At 43.9% G+C, this 19155-nt stretch overlaps 1 protein-coding gene across 1 annotated transcript in view; it reads left to right on the plus strand.

Annotated features, from left to right (window-relative positions):
* The first annotated feature begins 1143 nt into the window (after positions 1-1143).
* Adcy8 (adenylate cyclase 8) overlaps positions 1144-19155 on the plus strand; it is a 202978-nt gene continuing 184966 nt past the window's right edge. The window contains exon 1 of the mRNA XM_050145415.1: positions 1144-3247. Coding sequence (XP_050001372.1) covers positions 2297-3247 — 951 coding nt within the window. The 5' untranslated portion in view covers positions 1144-2296. The remainder of the gene's footprint in view (positions 3248-19155) is intronic.

Consider the following 19155-nt stretch of genomic DNA (forward strand, 5'->3'; position numbering starts at 1 on the left):
CTCTGCCACCACAGGGAAAGCTGGTTTTTTGCTTAGGACAGAAAGGAGCTGGGAGTTTGTCTCCTCTAGAGAAAGGCAAAAACTCCGTCTCCTGTGGGGGAACCTAAGTAATGGCTTGGTCAGGTCTGTTAGGCTTTCATGGGACGCCACGGGGATAGGTAGGAGGATTGCAAAAGCGCCCAGAGCCTTACGTCATTAGCCATCAGCTGACTGTGTTCAGGACCCGGGCTTTACTGGCTGCAGAGGCAGTCGCGGTGGCAGAGGTGATGGCCACCGAGAGTGACACCACCTGCAGCCGGGTTCCAGACAGGCATAGCTACCTGGTTCCTGCACTGGCGGCACCCAAGGATCCCGCTAGACGGAACGCTTGTGCAGGCGGGGACCTCTGCGCCACAACTTGTTTTTTGTCTGCGATTCTTGGAATGCCTGGGCAGGCGGGAAACCTGCACTCAAGGCGGCCACTGGAAATGCCTTTTCCAAGAGGTCCTCCTTCGCACCTCTCCTGTGAGCCCTGACAAATTTAGTGTCCGAAAGGTGCAGGCCACGCCCCCATCTTAATGTCCTATGCCTTTCCTCCAGACCAGTACAGTAGACACTAGTAGGAGGTAGCCCACTGCTATGATTGGAGCTTTTGGGGAGCATTTTGGTTTTAGCCTGAAAGTTGACGTTAAACACACAGAAAGAGACACGCGCGCGCGCGCGCACGTAATCACACACATACTACATCACTTTCGAGTGGGGAGAGCGGAAATGAACCCCTCTAGTGCGTGTTTCTGGTCTCTAGGAGTTCGTGGGCAAAGCGGCCTACGATCCTGGCTCTGCACCTGCCAAGGACAGGAGCCAGTGCTTAAAAAAGAACCGCGGAGGAACCAGTGAGCGCAGACAGCTGGAGCGCTCCACCGCAGCGTACAGTCAGGCCCGGGGCTGCGGCCCGTGCCCGCCAGACCCACTGGTGCGGGCCTTCAAGACCTGGGGCATCCTGTGCTGATCTGGGTGCCGCCGTGTCCCAGCCCCCACACTTCTTCTCCTCCCCGCCCCATTCCGAGTTCCGGAGGCGTGGTTTGGCGCGGGGGCGGGTTTAAGTCTCCGCGGGTGTCTGACCGCTCTGACAGGTCTCCAAATTCCTGCCAGGCTCCGGTCCGCTACGTGGTTCAGAGCGCCGGAGTGGCACCGCGCTTCCCTGGATCCGGAGGCGTTTCATCGACTTCCACTCGGCCTGGAACCTCTTTTGTCGCCCAAATCTTTCGCCTGTCGCCTCATCCGCCAAGACTCGGTTCTCGGGTTCAGGAATCGGCGCCTGTGGGTTCTCTTCGTACTCAGTTGGTTTTGCAGACCTCCCCACTTGTTCTTTCCTCTCACACCCCGAGGTCCAGGAAGGCCCAATGGACTCCAAAGAGCGAAGTAAAGGGGATGGGAATTGTGTGCTACGACCCTTCAGAAACGCTGCTAGCAGAGGTGACCTTGTTCTGTAGCAGAGGCTGGGACCCTGGGGCTAGCGCCCCGCCACCATCCTCCTTGAGGAATGCAGCGGTCCAGAACCCGTGCTGTCTGGAAGTGGAGACAACCAGGAAAGAACCGAAGAGAGAGCTTCGGCACACCTCCAAATTAACTGTTTGGTGACTTGTTAGTGCTGAGGCTACCACCTCTCTCCTGCCCTCCCGCGGGGCTCCCTGCCACCTCACCATCACCCACACCTCCTGCTTCATTGCGCCCGCCTCCAGCTCCGCCCCGGCTCCCCATGCCGGCGCAATGGAGTTAACCGAAGGGCGATCATTGTAGCCACAGCTGCTAACTTAGCACCCACCCTACCTATCGGTCACCCTTGGCCAGCCCTGCTGCAGGCGCCGAGACGTGGGCGTCCGGAGCCCAGTGCCGCAGCCAGAATCCGCCCGACGCGCAGCAGAAGCGCCCCGCCAGGGCGCCTCTTGGACAGCGAAGACTGCGCCAAGACGCTGAGCTTAAAACCAGCCAAGGATCCTGAGAGCAGAAAGGGGACTGCGTGGTTCAGAGCGCCGAGAATTTCGCAGACAAATTGCCACCACTATCACTGCGTATCCAATCTGCGCTGATTGGCGGGAAGGTGGCTCGCCAGAACTCAAGGGTCCGCTGCAATCTACCAAGAGTCCCTCGTTCCCTGGAGCACTATGACCTGACCTGTGGGGGCCCTGCTCAGGGCTTCTGCAATTGAGCAACCTAGGGAAGAAGGGATCGCTGCCAAGTGGGCCTTCGGGTCTTTAACCCCCCCCCCCAACTGCCACCACCAGTTTCTGCGCCTCCCTCCCTGCGAACCCGAGCCATGGAGCTCTCGGATGTGCACTGCCTTAGCGGCAGCGAGGAACTCTACACCATCCACCCGACGCCCCCGGCCGGCGACGGCGGGAGCGGCTCTCGGCCGCAGCGGCTGCTGTGGCAGACGGCGGTGCGGCACATCACCGAGCAGCGCTTCATCCACGGGCACCGGGGCGGCGGCGGCGGGGGCTCACGCAAAGCCTCGAACCCTGTAGGCAGCGGACCCAACCACCATGCGCCGCCGCTGTCTGGCGAGTCGACGCTGCCCCTCTATTCTCTGGGCCCCGGAGAGAGAGCGCACAATACCGGCGGCACCAAAGTCTTCCCGGAACGCAGCGGGAGCGGCAGTGCCAGTGGCAGCGGGGGCGGGGGCGACCTGGGCTTCCTGCACCTTGACTGTGCCCCGAGTAATTCGGATTTCTTCCTCAATGGGGGCTACAGCTACCGTGGGGTCATTTTCCCTACCCTACGCAACTCCTTCAAGTCTCGGGATCTGGAGCGCCTCTACCAACGCTATTTCCTGGGCCAGAGGCGCAAATCCGAGGTAGTTATGAACGTGCTGGATGTACTAACCAAACTCACCCTCTTGGTCCTCCACTTGAGCCTGGCCTCGGCCCCCATGGACCCACTCAAGGGCATCCTGCTGGGCTTCTTCACCGGCATTGAGGTGGTGATCTGCGCCCTGGTGGTGGTCAGGAAGGACACCACGTCGCACACCTACCTGCAATACAGCGGAGTGGTCACTTGGGTAGCTATGACCACCCAGATTCTGGCAGCGGGCCTGGGCTATGGGCTTCTGGGAGACGGCATAGGCTACGTGCTCTTTACACTCTTCGCAACCTACAGCATGCTTCCCCTGCCGCTCACCTGGGCCATCCTGGCGGGCCTGAGCACATCGCTGCTGCAAGTCACCCTTCAAGTGCTCATACCCAGGCTTGCGGTCTTTTCAATCAATCAGGTAACTCTGGCTTGCCTTTGCTTTCCCCGCTCCACCCCCCTGGGTTGTTCAGAAATAACTTCTAGAGAACTAGGGTTGCCTCACTCTGGTGTGAACCTGGTCCTCTGCTGACTTAGGCTTTGGGCATCCTTCCCTTGCTGTGTGTGTTGGGAGAAGAAGGGGGGCTTCCAAGCCTCAGAACGTAAGAAACTAAATGGCGGCTAACTTTACTTTTCTACTAATTGCTAACTTTTCCACTCTGGTTTGTAATTCTCTAACAGCAACTGGGAAAATCTTTTTGCCTCACACACTGACACCCAAAGTCCACAGGCGCTGGAGCAGGAGAGAGAAGAGGGGGGGGGGACCACCTAGATTTAAAAGGTGGCACTTTGCTTGACTCGCAGCAGACTGCTTCAGCGACTCTAAAGGCTTAGGTTTCCGCGTGGCTTGTTTCTGAATGGGTTCGAGTTTTTGCTAAATATGGATTTGCAGTGCTGATGCCCTCCCAAAGCCCCCCCCCCCATCCTTCACGGTCCCATGACAGGGTTTTTTATTTGGGAAATTTTAGTGGCCTTGGGGGATCAACTGTGGTTTCGTCTCTTATTACATTGCCCAGACGCAGACTTCTGAATGAATAAATAAATAAACAGGTCTCAGAAATTGAAGAATGACAGGCTATTGGCAAAAAAAGGAAGTTTTTATTCATTGAAGGGGACGTTTTAGTGTAGATGACTTTAATGAATTACTTAGACCAACCCTGTCACTCTCTTTTCTCCCTCTGTCTCTTCCTCATCAAATATGGATGTGCTTCCGTGAACAAAGTCCATGTTGTCTACCCTTGGGAAGGTAGACAAAGAATCCAGTCTTTAAATTCACTAAAACCAATTGATAATTAATGACCTGACACTTTGTTCAACAAATATCTGGGAAAGTGAGGGGTGGGCAGTCTTCTTTACCGAGGGAAGCATCACCAGACTCGATTTAGGAAGAAAACATCTGTGAGGTGTTCAGCTAGGGGTCGTTTTGTATGAATTTGTCCTCTCCTCAACATCTCTGCTTACTCTTGCTGGATCAGACATTAAAACACCTCTGGGCAAGTTTGAACAGAGAGTTCTTACAATGAACATTCCTGCTAGAAATGACTCGTGATTTGGAGATCATTGGCGCCATTGGACAGTGTTGCCCATTATTGCCTTCTGGGGTTTAATTGGAGTTTGGGGTCCTATCCCTTTCATGAGGGACTGTGTCTGTTTGCTCAGGTTGCTTATCGGATTAGCTGTTTGGACGGTTCTATTTGAAGTGTGTCCTGCAGAAGAAGCAAAGGGTGCATAAAGCGTGTGACTGTGGCTGTCAGGCATGAAACAGGGAGATAAGAGTCTTGCCAAGAGCCAGGTAGATAAACTTTTCTGTAATATAGGCAGTGTTGAGTATACTCTCAAAACACCCCAAGCTTTTACTATTTGATGCTTAGCACAGCTTCCATTGAAGAAGGCCTTGCTTTCTTTGCCTGAGGTTGAATTATATTTTACAGTGTATGACCTGTACATCTCAAACCCAGGGAACACGACATTGGAATTCCTTGCATGTAAACCCACTCTCTCCCAAGCACTCCCATTCGTCTCTTTGCTTTCTTTACTATGTTTAAATCTCAGCAAATCCTTTCTTTTCTTTCTTCTGCCCCTCGCCATGGCAGCCTCCACTTTCTTCTGCTTCTCTCCTCTTCTTTGAAAATCTGTCTCAGTCTGAGATGTTTTCACCACCAACCATAGATAGCCGATACATACAGAAAAATCTCGCTTACAACCCACTGCCTTTCAACAGTAGCCTTCCTTGGTACACATTACTGAAAGACCTCATCAAATATGCCAGGGTAGTATTTAGAAAAACACATCCTAAGTGTCAAATTATGAATATCTTCAAAGTTCTAAGTATAGACATGTTTTTCTCGCCAAGTGGATCCAGCGAGTGAATTCTGGCTCCATATTTGTTTGATACTCTACTCAAATACTACCAGATGGGGGAAGATTAAAAATAACATTGATGCCTGCCCACTCCCATCCGATGATAAACAGTTCTCCACTGTGAAAACCAAGGCCAACTGCATGGAAACTAAGCCCATTCACCTTTCCTGCTTGGGACAGGTTATTGGTTTAATAGGGTTAAAAGCCAGGTAACCTTTGACCAGACAAAAAACCTGGACCACAGTGTTCTTCAGTATAGGAGACAAAAGTTCCTTTAAACGTTTTCCTTTGGCGCCCCCTAGGGGCACAAGCTTCCTAGATCCCACAGATAAAGTGGAGGGTTTATCTCTTTCGTCAAACCCTGATTTTATTTATTTATTTATTTATTTATTTATTTATTTATTTATGTATCTATTTATTTATTTAAGAAATACTGGTTGGCTTTACATGTTTAGTACATAAGGCACACTTAACATTTTCTGGGCAACAACAGTGAGATCCTAAGTCTGCAGCAGAGCCTATTCCATCCCCCTAGTGACTGTGTCCCTTTCCATTCATATTTCCTCCTCTGCTTTCCTTCAAATCCTAAATTCTCCACCCATCTTTCTGTCTTCCTAATATGGCAAGAGATTTCATACTCCTGGGCCTTTATATCTGCATTATAGGTCAATTTCTCCCAATCTTCATATGACTGCCGCATTCTCTTTCCAAACTCTCCCAAGCCACTCTCCCTGACACACGAGTTTATCATTGCTTTATCATAAATAACATTGCTTTAACTTCTCCACAGCCAATTCCAGGGTCTGAAATGGTCTTATCACTCTGTTGTGTTTCTTACAGAAGCCCCAGTGCTCACAAGAAGACCCACACACTAAAGAGGGCAAGAAAGTGCCCTTTCTAGTAACTAGTTTATTCCTAGCACTTAAACAATCACCAGGAATAGAGTGGGCCCTTAACAAATTCACCATGAAAACAGGTGTGTGAGTATTCATCACACAATGATAAGATATTCAGCTTCACAAATTCTGTTGATGAAAGAATCCTCCACCGAAGCAATCTATGCACACACATATATACAATTCAGTTGTTTGTGTGTAAGACAGGCTTTTTCTCCCTAAACCCTGGAGAAATCAAACCACAAAGCATGACATTTGTACAATATTATACCCAGAAACAAGGACCTTTATTGGGGTTATTATACCTGATAATGGAATATAGGCAATGCTATCCTTTGTTTTTCTTTCAAAGAAGAAACGTCAGAGTATTTGGAAACAAAGGGGACTTCCCGAGGCTGGAGAGCTAACTGGTAACAAGGACAGAATTAAAATTGGGGTTCAAATGCTAACCATTCATCAGCAACTTCTAGGGGTATCCTTCTAAACACCCTACTGCAGACTAAGAGTAGTAGAACATATATTAGTCAACAGAGTAATAGAACATACATGACATCGATGAGAATTTAGGGAAAAGCCAGAAGGGAATTAGGGAGAAAATGCCAGAATGGCGTAGACTCTTTGAAATGAGTTCATCATTCTGCTCAGCTGGATACAAATCTGTCAATTGAAGGCCATCAACCCTTTGAATATCATCTCTACATTAGTCTTAACTTAATTCCCTTTAAGAAGATGGCTCAGGTTCAACTTAATGTTTTCAAGACTCATGGGATTAAAATGAGAATATAGTGTCAACAACAGCTTGTCCGCTGCTTCACTTCACTGAAAATGTCATTTTCAAATGTAATAAACAAGCCAGTGATTGCCTTCTTAATCCAAGCTGTTATTTTTTTCCACTCCTAAGGAATCAAATCCATGTTTTGAAATGGCAACCACCTTGCCTCAAATCCCTGCAGAGCCCCTATATGAGGTGCCAATGCCCCTTGTAAATCTGTATTGCAACTTGCTTCCCACTGTGGATATGAGATTTAATTTTAAAAGACCTACTCAAGAGAGGATTCTTCTTAGCATAGAAATAGTTTGCATTCTTTCGATTCAGTTAAATTAATTCACTATGTGCCCCCAACACATACACACACACACACACAAACGCACGTACACATCAAGAGAGAGATTATTGTCTACGGAAGATATAAATAATCACCTAGCTTACCTACATAATTTCTGGGTCCAGTAACATTGGAAATAATGAGGAACCTTCCTAAGGTGCAAAGTTCAGCTGGAGGATGGTTTTATTGTTTTTTTTTTATTTCACCCTCACAAAAGTTTAGTTCCAGGGAGCCCAAGATCTGCCATTAAGCCATCAATTTATCTTATGTCAGCTTTACAATATGGAATTCAAATCAGTGGTACTAAGGGTTTCTGTCCGAGTCTCTCTAGGAAGTTGATATTTGCACCTTTTTAAACCAATTGCTTATCCTGCCAGTTCAATTCATTCACCAGAAAATGTATTACAAAATGACAGTACATGCATAAATAAAATATTAACAGTAGGTCTCCATTTGGTAGATTTCTTAGAGGCCAGATACGTTCTAAGTTCTGTAGCTACGACTACCATTTTATTCTGCTTTAATTCCTAGTGACAATAAAAAGAGTTACCTCACATTTGAAATTCATCTGGTTCCCATTGTTCAGCTCATTAGAGATGGGACGCTACAAATCATTTAGTTAATGGAAAACTGAGACCAACACTATTTAACACCAAAAGATGACTTTTCTTTTGTTCTTCTTTCTTGGGGGCTCTAAGATGTTACAGCTGGTGATTAATCAGTCACCTGTGCCTCCTGGTGCAGCAGATAAGCAGAAACATAGAGTGGAGGTGGTATCTGCAAGATAACTCCGAGTAAATGCAGGTAGGTTTGCACAGCCGGGTCAATCTGTGTTCAAAGTCATGCTGCCAGATAGGAATTTCTTTCCCCGCTAAGGCACACAGCTCATCAAACAGCAGAGACTAGAGCCAGACAAGTACTTACTAATCAAGTCATGATCCTTGAGCTTGAGAAATAATGAGAAGCAGGTAGGCTGCTGCCTGTCCTGTCGGAAATCCTGGAGGACAGCAGGCAATTGCTGCGAGTAAGACAGGGGCGCGGGGCGTGAGCAGCTGAGGTTTAGGACTGTGGCTAGAGTATGCATTTCTGGTCATTTAAGTGAGAGGTTGACCTCAGAGGAAAAAACGAAGCAGGGATTATGGAGTCACAGCCTCTCCCCATTTATACCATTTTGACACAGGTGCGTTTATACAACATCTCTAAGACTAGGGCTTTTTGTATCTAACTCAATCTAATAAAGGGATTCTATGGCTGCTTAATGTACAAGGAGTGACATGTGATCTAAATCACCTCTAACTCCATAAACACTCTCTTCAGAACACAGAACTTTGCCTTCAAACAGTATGACAAGGCTGTGACTTAACCGACCTCTCCAGCTACCGTGTGCAGTTTCTAAACCTCATGTACCTCTATTTCTGTACATTGTTTTGGAATATTCACACAGGCTTAAAATAGTAACTGCAATCTGAAGAGGAAAAAAATGCTTTTCAAAAGCATATCTGAGTGTCAAGCCTTCCCAAGGTGCCTCTGAAAGCTAGGGAATCGAGCAATTATTCCTCCTGCTTGTGAAAATATGTTTGCCCTTCATGTCCTTTCTTTTCTCTTTCTTTCTTTCTTTCCACTTTACATCATAGTTTTGCCTTCTGTTTATTTGTTTGGTTTGTATTTTTGTTGGTTAGTGATACCCAAGTGATCAATTAAGTCTCATTGGCCCTGGTCTGTGGATATTTTTGCCTAAGGGTAGCAAATAGATTTTGGGGTCTGTATATCTAGAGAGAATTATATACTGATTGTGTGGTATATGCTGTGCAAGATAAGTTACGAATCTGTTTCCCCCTCATATTCAGTTCTATCACCTGACTGGCATCGGTAGGCCAGAACATGATTAGATTAAAACTGAGGGAGGGGGGTGATTTGGATTCTGAAGCAGGAGCTGCAATGTCATACTAAGTAGGATGGATATATTAGTCATCTTTACACTTTGATGATCGATGGCATTTAAAAGCTTACTAAAAAGAAGTGAAACCAAGCATAAGAGGAAAAGATGAACACACACACACACACACACACTTGTAATCAGAGGACACTACTACAATCATCTGTGACATTTCACTGTTGCCTAAATATTTCTGAGGATGCTAATTTATTCACATCACAAATTGGTCCATTGGAGTTCACCCTGCATGTGTTTGTTTTCAGAACACAGATGACAGTTGCAATATTCATCTCAAACCTTTTCTCTCACCAACAAATGGGAACAATACTGTTTCTCTGAGAGACCAGTAGGCCTAAAATATACAGCTGGGCAATACATCAATTCACTTGGCATTTTGTTTCTGAAGCGCGTTCCTTTTTCAGAACCGAAGCAAGAGTCTAAAGTCTAGAGGCAGTATTGGAAATTGGGGAACGTTTGTGACACATAGGTTTTCACCTCAGTCAGCCAGATAACGGTTTATATAAATAATATCTTCCTCAGAATGAGTACAGGAACGCTGCTTTTGTCAGCCACCCACAGCAGGGGAAGCCAGTGTAATTGGCCCTGAGCTTCCCCAGGAAATGTAATTGGATTTACACACTCAAATTATATCATGTGAGTTTTGTTTATGAAGGGTATTTTAGGAAGCCAGGTCACTTGAGCAGACTTGAGAGGCCAGCTTTTCTCACTGTGGGGTAGAAGAAGAATGTAGAGGGGATTAATTAACCATGGGCCACATCCTAGCCAGAACGAAAGCCATTTTTCCTAGCAAATGCTTTCATGGGACCATCTTTCCAACCAATGAACTGAGTTTATGATCTGCTGTCAAATAAACCTACAATGACTCATTTCATCAATATCTCTGCACTGGGCTTTGAATGAGTGTTTGTAGTGTGAATTCCCCTATCTGAATTATATATAATTTAATACACATGAGACCTGAATTATCTACTAGTTGCTGGGTTATTGCATCTGCTCTATTTCCTTAAATATATGCCTAAATTCTGGTGTTACAAACTAAAATGCCTTTGGCGAAGAAGTCCCTCTCCCCCAAAATCAGGAAACAATGCTAAGTTCTGTATGGTGAAGACAGACACTAAATGTGAAAAGAAGTTGAAATTACATTAATGGGGGTTCTTTCTAAATGAGTGAATTTTCAAACTGCTGTTCAGATTTAAAGTACACAACCATGTAAATATTTTATCTGAGGACAAAACCTACAGCACTTCATTTTTTGAAAACCCCATCCTTGTCTTGGGCCAGCTGATTTTTCCAGTTGACTGGAATACACAATTTCAGAACCTTCTCTCTCTCTCTCTCTCTCTCTCTCTCTCTCTCTCTCTCTCTCTCTCTCTCTCTCTCTGTGGTGTGTTTGCATGCGCACATGTTTGCCTATATGAGTGCATACTAACTGCATTGAGGATGATTATAAAACAGATTGTTAGGGAATAGTCAGTACATAATCACAAGTTAAAACATAAGATCCATAGTTCCCAAATTTTAACAAAAAGAACCAGAAAATTAAAAAAAAAGAAAAAATACTGCTGGCTACTTGAGGATAGAAGGAACACTGAAGGAATATGGTGATTGTCCTCAATATCTGGGATTCTTTTATAATGATGAGGTTGGTTGTTCTATGCTTGTCTCCTATTAGCTACAAAGAAGTGAGGCTCTTTAGTATAAGAAACTGCTCTTTTAAATGTTGGTCTCTCTGACAAGAAGACTCATCAAGGGAGAGCTATACCTACAGCATGGGAGCTCTCCTTAGGAAAATTCTATTATAGGTAGTCCTTTCCTCAAAGTCAGTTGAAAGCCACATCTCCAAGTTACATCTCCAAGTTACCAAGGTTACTTTGCATTCAGGAAAAAAAAGGGCAAAGGGGGAAGGGCAGGAGCCCTAACTGAATCTGCTCTCCTTTTGAGTGTTCCTCTGGGATCTGTGCCTAACAAAGCATCAACTTGTTTATATTTGAGGGAACAAATTTGTGACACATGACAACTACATCGGCAAGAAATGATAAAAATGATTAGATTTTGCTGCCTCACAAAAACAGAAAGAATGGGAGAATGGATATTTAGTGGGCAAACTATTTATTAAACATCTGTTCACATCCTAGCAGATTCTAGGTGCTGCAGATCTGCTGGGTACCAAACTGACCAGGTTAGGCTTTAATGGACCTGATATTCGAATGGATTTGGACAGGGAGTTTGTGACTCCCGTAAAGAGGGGGAGCTTGTCCTCGGTGCTCCAAATGCATCCAGGGCAGAAGGTTCAACAAATATTTTATCATACACAGATTTTGGCTTCTATTGACTTCAACTCTCACAATCCTGAAACCTTTCTGATAGGAACTAGCAAAGGAAAGTTCAAACTGGAAAAAAGAGGTGACTGCAGATCTTCCTTCTTAATGAAGTTCATGCTAAGGGTCGTGAGGAGGACTGAGGTCAGTTATTCCTGCATCACCTTGTCTATCACAAGCTGAATTCATCCCAAGTCTTGTGACCTGCAAGCAGGTGGAAGAGGCTAGCCTATGTCAGGTAGTGCAACGCACCATGCCCACCCATGCTCTGTGCACCATACAGTTCGTGAGCCAGGCAAGGGGCTGGAGATTGAAAGACACAAAGACACACAGATTGGGACACGGGTCATCCTTGAAACAGGAATGGTCCCTTACTGTGTACCAGAGCCGCTTATATAGAGATCTTTAACTGATAGCCATGCCCCAGGCAAACCCACCTGAAACCACTCTCCTGCCATCAGGAACTTCTGAGAGTCTCCAGCTCAGAGCAGGTGCAAGCATTACAAGTTTTTTACCAGAAATTCAGGATCTGGGGGGTTCACAGCTCCCAACAAGGTAAGGTCAGGAAGGCCTGCAGTTCTATTCATTTAGCCTCTCAATGAAAACTGAGGTACCCCTCTGGGAGCCCAGATAATCTTCCCCACACAAGGGAGGCAGACCGGAACATCAACAAGGCTCGCATTTCTCTCTTGAAACATTGCTATACCCTGAATCTTCACTTATCACAACAAAACCATCACTTTCCCATGTGACCACCAGACTAGCAGACTCTTGAGCACAACCACTGGGTCACTAGACCCTGGCATAGCATTTGGCACAAGGTCAGCTCTCAATGCCATTCTTTTACATTAGTGGAATGAATGGTTGTGGCCTGACTATCTCCTTCCTTCTAATCCTCCCCCTCACAATTCTCACACAGACACCAACAAGGCATGAGGAGCCAATGACAGAAGCCAGTTCCTCTATTCAGTACATCCGAAATTACCCTGTGATGTGCTTTGTCCAACAAGCCAAAGCTGTTTTTACTAGTCATATACTAAATAAGCTATTAAATAATATAAGAAAAAACAAAGAATTAATGAGATCATTTCATTAAAATAAAAGTTATAGAACAGAATTATTTGTGGGTATTTGTCCATCCCAGAAAGCTTTTTTACACACTTATCACTCTTTTACATTTTGAGATTATAATTACTTCATTTTCCCCTCCCTTTCCTCCTTCCAGTTCTCTCATATACAGTAACTCCTTGTTCTCTACAAACACTTCATTACTAAACCAGCATAACCCTTAACTGTATTCTAAATATTTGCCCTTCTACCTACTGGTAAGTGTAGTCCTCACGCTTCATTGAAAAAACTTCTTATTGCAACAGAAAGAGAGCATACCGAGAACCAGTCAAGTGCAGGTGTGGAGCCCAGTTCCAATGGACCGCACAAAACATTTCCATCTATAAGGCTCAGGGAACATTGTGACAGAGGGGCCAGAAAGAGTGTAAAAGATGGAGGAACAAAGAGTTTGCTGTTAGACTTCATCCCATAGGAATGTCAAAAGTGATATCCATGAAATCTCACCGACATGACTCCCTGGAAGTTCTGAATGTGCCACGTCCATCCATTCAAAGTAGAATTCAAATACTCAGAGATAGGCTGTACTCTCCTTTGTCTTCTGTTCTTTAGTATTCTGGCTCTGAATTCTGGGATCCACACCAGTCTATTGGTTCATGTACATTCACAAACCCTTTCTTGGCTTGGCACCCCAACAGTAGGAGCCTTTCTGGTGCATGCTCACTGTGTGTGTGCTGAGAAGCATTGTTCCCCTCTTTCACCCTGAGTTCCAGTATTCAACAAGCAAAGGAATGCTCTGCCTTACTCTTAAGGGGAAGTCACTGAACAAAAAAGTCCTTCCCTTAGCATGGAAAATTACTCTTCTTCTTTTTTCTTTTTTTTAACTTAAGTTCTATTTTGTAAAAGTCAGGTTACACATCAACTAGACCAGTTTTTAGAAAAAAAAACAAAAATGTTTATAAGAAAATACTTTGTTTTTAGATCTATGAAATATTATCCATGTAGCTCCCTTTTCTACTGCCCATTAGAAACTAAGACAAATGAAAATAAACTCAGAGTTAAAATTCCCCCATGCTCTTTGGTGAGCCTTCCTGGTCCATTGGTAGATAGATAGTCCATCCTGGAGGATGGGCTCATGTCTTCAAGTGGTGAGCAATCAGTGAGTACAAAGCCTTCTTGCCTCTTCTATTTATGAGATATAGGCTTTGTCCTTGTCTTCTTCAAGGTGACTACTGACGTTGCATAAGCTTTGGGGGTCTACCCAAGCCATCTCAGCCAGAGAGGTACTGCAACAATGGATAGATAAAGAGATATTTGAAACCATGTAGGTATATTTCCTAAAAACAAAGAAACCACAAACTCTCAACCTATTTTTGGTCTGGGTTTTTCTCAGTGACTTTGGCCAAAGAAATGGCTTTGGCTCCTTGCAGCCAAAATTTCCATCAGGCCTAAAAGGGTTGGTATAGAGTGGATATAAAGGAATCCTCAGAGCTAAGGCCAAAGGTATATAATACTCTTCCCGTTTATATGTTCTGCCTCATTTGCCCCACTCCTGATCTCCACATATGTCTTCACGGCTGGGCTGTAAATGTCATGGAGTCAAAGTGGCACCTGAATCACTATCAAGTCTCTGTGACCCTATCTAATCCTTTCTCTTCTGTCTTCAGATCTCACTCTTCATTTGACTTCTTTGTGAACCAATGCTTGAGCAGTCATATCAGCCATGTTCTTGCTTCTTCACATTTTACAGATGAGGATATTGAGCTCCGAAGAGTGACATCATCTCCCTCAAGTGCAGGGAGATGAGAGGCTCCAATCCAGTTTTCCATTTCCAGTGCTGCCCACTGGACCTGATAGTCTATTAGAACCACTTTATCCCAGTTAACTCTGCTAGTTTCAGAGGCAATGAGTTAAAAGTGATGAAGAAAAGGGAGAATGAAGCTGGTCTTCCAAATAGTGGCAATTTCTTTGTTATTAATCTGTGGAACCCAGAAAAATAGGGTATTGCGTTGAAAACAGCATCAAAATATTATAAACAGAATTGCCTTGGATTCCTGTATACCTAACAGCACAACTCTGAATATAACATCCACCTGCCTTGGCTTTGTGTGAAGCTATGAAAGTCTAACATGGTGGGGAGGAAGGAGAACCTAAGTAGTTTAAATAATTTGCTACTCAAAAAAGAAGACAAGATAGCCAAGATCCACACACTTTTAATGTGAGTGTGGTGCCTCACCTGTAGTTCTTTTCTCAGAAGGCAGAGACAGGAGATTCCTACAACAAGCTGGCTAGTGAGACTAACCATATCAGAGAGCTCTGAGTTGAGTGAGAGGGCCTTACCTCAAAAGAAAAAAAAATATTCTTGACATTTATCTAGAGTCTCCACATACACATACATACATATCACAATACCTACACACAAAAAAGAAGAAGAAAAATGTCTAAACACTGTGAAATGCCTACCAAATTTTTACATAGTACACAAAATTTTTGTTTCCCTGAGTTGTAATGAACATGAATATGGGGATTTGTATCCTGCTTTGGTTTATTTGAGTCCTTAAATCAGACAATGACAATTCTTACAAAGCATACAACATCTTAACATCTTTGACCTTGAGATTCTACAAAGGTCACTTGTAAGAAATGATTGAATAAATACTGAGAGAGAAAAAAATCTTAAGAATATGGTTTATAATACTTAATTCTACTGGTGGCTGAGTGGCATTAACAGTGTGGTAAGACCGTGTGTAATTTTAGCCACTGGATTTCTTCTGAAGACCTGGATGCCTGTGATATTTAATGGACAGGAAATAGTTCCTTTTGAATATCTAATTAGTGACTCTGTGGCACTTGTCAAGATCGCCTAGCTGGCTTTTTCAAAATGTGTGTTAGCTGTGATCAAGTCTTTTAATGTCAACCTTACTCAACAATGATTGATCTGCCTTTTACTCATCCTGAATATCCATATCTTGGGAGTGTGATTTCCGTTGAGTTTTATTTGTCTGTAGCCCCCAGGAAACAGACAAAGTGGCTTTGAGGAACTCACTTCATCTTGCGCGAGCCTAGTCCTTTCACCTATATCCAGATGAAAATTAGATTCCTCTTGCCAACATCTCTTTCTATAAATGAATAAGAAAGGTTTTGAACCTAATAAACAACAGGGACCAAGAGCTGAGTGATGAAATTACTCCATTAACAAAGCAAGTTTGGTGTGGCATATAGCAGCAGGCTGCTTCGCTGGGTGGTTGCCATAAAATGCTGCCAAACACCGAACAATGGTTCATAGGATGAATCCATCTGTTAATCACTTCAGCGGTAGATGAAAGAAACAGAATGGCTGTGCCATCCCTAGCCACCAATGGCGAGACGGATGCACACTGGAAGCATGGGATATACCTTAGAGAAAGAAGATAACTCTCATCTCATCAGGCTTCACTTCCCCTCATGCACAAAAAAAAAATACCAGTCATGAGGACTCCGCCTTTGTCATGTATATAGAAAGTGAGAGAGAGAGAGGGAGAGAGAGAGAGAGAGAGAGAGAGAGAGATTATTTTGTTCTCATTTAGGGCTGATGTGTCTTCCTTGGGATCTACACATAGAATTCCTTCCTTATGCAAAGCACTTCTGGTACAAGTTTCTATTTAATATGCTTCACAAAAGCTCTGGCTGGTCATCAGTTTAGAGTCACTGTGTTTAAGCACAGTGGAAAAAAAATCAGATAATAAAGCTTGCTTCCTTAGACCTTTCTTGTGTGCATGGATATATGTCAAACTGCAGATCCACCCCAAAATCAAACAAACCTATGTATGGGAAAGTAATATATTCTCAATAAAATCAGAGAAAAACACATAAGAAAGAAATACCTCAATAAATGGTATGAATAAAGGAAAATTTAGAAAAGCAGAAGATTTACTGGCAAACTAAGTCAAGCACTACACTGATTAAAGGATACTACAGTGCTGTATAAAGAAAGGAAGGTCCTGCTGCCTCATTCCTTGCCATCTGCCATCTTCCCATCCATGACCTACCAAGGATCACTAAATTTCTATTTTGTGACATTTGAGAACCATTTCTTAAGGAAATTCCTTCTAGATAGTTTCCACTAAAGATGTATCTTTATTGTCCTTAAAAATAGAAGAAGGTAGATCATACCCACATTTAGCAATGACTCTTCAACGCTGTTGTTGCCATTGGTTGGTAGGTATCCAAATGGAAAATGGTTCTTCTTGATTCTGAGCACCGGTGGTATATTAGTTGCTTTCTGTTGCTGCGATAAAACACCATGAGCTTATAAAAGAAAGAGTACATTTTGATTTCCGGTTCTAGAGAGAGAGTCCATAGCAAAAAGGAAGGCATGGCAGCAGGCAGTTGAAGCAAGAAGTGAGAGATCACATGTCCATCTATACACAGAAAGCAAAGGCTTTCTATGACCTGAAGGTTCCATAAGTACCCCCAAACATCCATTGACTGTCATGGATCATGAAGGGAGCTGGAAGCCATACAGATGAAACTAGATGATGAAGAAACATTTATAGGAAACTGTTGATACCTTTAGACCATTCTATGAGCCATGGACCAGAGATTCCTACTTTTTGTTTTGTTCAAGTACACGCGTGTGCGTGCATGAATGTGTGAGACGAAGTTAAGACTGGCAACAGACTCACTATGTAGCACAGGCTGCCCTGTAACTGGTTATCCTCTGACCTTAATTTTCTAAATCCTGGGTTGTCCCATGTGTACAGTCACAGTGAACTAAAAATTTTTAACTGGTACAAATTATACTCGTGCTTTATGTTGTCCATTTTATTTTAATTCTCTATTGCTAACATGTAAATAGAATTTCTAATCAATAATTGCTACAATGTGTAGTCGCAGTGTATTTCCTGAATGATCTCAGTCAGTCCCTGAGACAAATCATGTCTTCTGTCATATTTTTGAGTATCTGGTGTCTAAGACAAATACAGTAAACAGTCATTTTCATGGCCTGGGTGTTTAGGGACATTTTTTTTTCTATGTATGTGAGAATTGGGGACCAGAAAGAACAAGATCAGATGTTGTGTCATCTGATGTATAATTCATTTCACTAGAATAAGTGCAAGGCAGCAGTAGTGACTGGAGACAGGTGGGACTATTTCCCAGGGGAAGCAATGAAGGCCTTCCTATTTATAAATCTTTGAAAGCTCACCAGGCTTTGTGAGATTAAAAACTCATCCCTGGAGGTGCTCAGCAGAAGCCAGATGCTTCTAGCCAAGGATTTGGTGCATAGGAGGATGGTTTGAATAAAATAAATTTTAAATCATCTTTTCCAATTTGAAGCTCATGGGACTCTTCTAGGAGTTACCAATAATTGGTTAGGTGTACCACAATCGGAATGTAAAGAGAAGTCCAAAGCACAGCCTGTATCTCAGAAAGATGGAGTATGTTACATCAGGCTGTTTCCTCAAGCTTGTTTCTTCTGGGCCTGACTTTGTGATCCCAATATTCTCTGTTCTACTCATGCAATGGTCCCTTAAAGAATATTCCCCATTACATCTCCTTTGCTGTCTCTATGATTAGTCTGTTGTATCTGCAAACTTCCCCTGCTTAACTTGATCTCTGATCCTTCTGCTCTGGTTAAAAAAAAAAAAAAAAGATTTGAATCACAGCAGCTTCCCTGTACCTACTCTTTCTCCATTCCAATTTACCGTGTTAGGGTATTCAGGTAAACACCATTGGCTTCTCATTGTTCCTACACACAAGAGTTTTTTTTTTCCTGGGGTGCACAGCTTACATTTGGCTCTAGCTCCTTCAGATGGCACCATCCATCATCACGATCTCCTTCCTCAATCACAATGTTTCATTCAGATCATCAGAAACACTCCTCCCCTCCTCTGCTCCTCAGCTGGCTGCATTCCCAAGGAGAACAGCTTCTCGGGGATGTCTTCTTCTATTATGTCACAGTTTGATAATACTTTCTAAAACTTCTTCCCCCCCGCCAGAAACCTCTTCCTCCACAGCATCCTCCATCTCCTTTCCCCTCCTCTTATTCTTTCTTTTTCTTCTAACCTCTTTCCTTTCTCCTCTTCTTTCTTCTGTTGTTATTACTATTTATTGACCCTGATTCCGTGTTCTTCCTCCTACTTCTTTCTCCTTCCTCTTCTCTCCTCACCTTTTTTCTCCTCTCCTCTAATTCTCTCTTTCCCTCCTCTCCCTTCCTGTTTGTCTGACTTCACTCTCATAGAGTAAGTACAATGAATACAGTGTATCTGGTTTATTTATTCACCAAAATATTATCAGTATTCCATGTTTGACAATTATTTAAGGAAAAATGAATGAGAATACCAAAGGTCATTGTTCAGTACCGATCGTGTGAGTGTGTGTGTGTGTGTGTGTGTGTGTGTATGTGTGTGTGTGTGAACTCTCATATGTTTCTCAAGCAGGCCTTAAACCCAAATTGTTCTGGTAGGGATAGAAGTGTAGTCCACAACACTGACCTGGCTAAAGAATTTTAATGTCCAGGAAATTAAAATAAATCTAGATTGGATCGGGATTCAGGTAGTGCTCCTACCAAATTTCTGGTGTTTTGCCCTGGTTCAAATGCAGGGGAAAGCTAAAATTTGCAGATGAGACATTTTCAGTAGCAGCAG

Source organism: Alexandromys fortis, unplaced genomic scaffold, assembly GCF_014885135.2.
Source record: "Alexandromys fortis isolate MF-2015 unplaced genomic scaffold, M_Fortis_MF-2015_v1.1 scaffold_2_1_26212458, whole genome shotgun sequence".
NCBI classification, from domain to species: domain Eukaryota; kingdom Metazoa; phylum Chordata; class Mammalia; order Rodentia; family Cricetidae; genus Alexandromys; species Alexandromys fortis.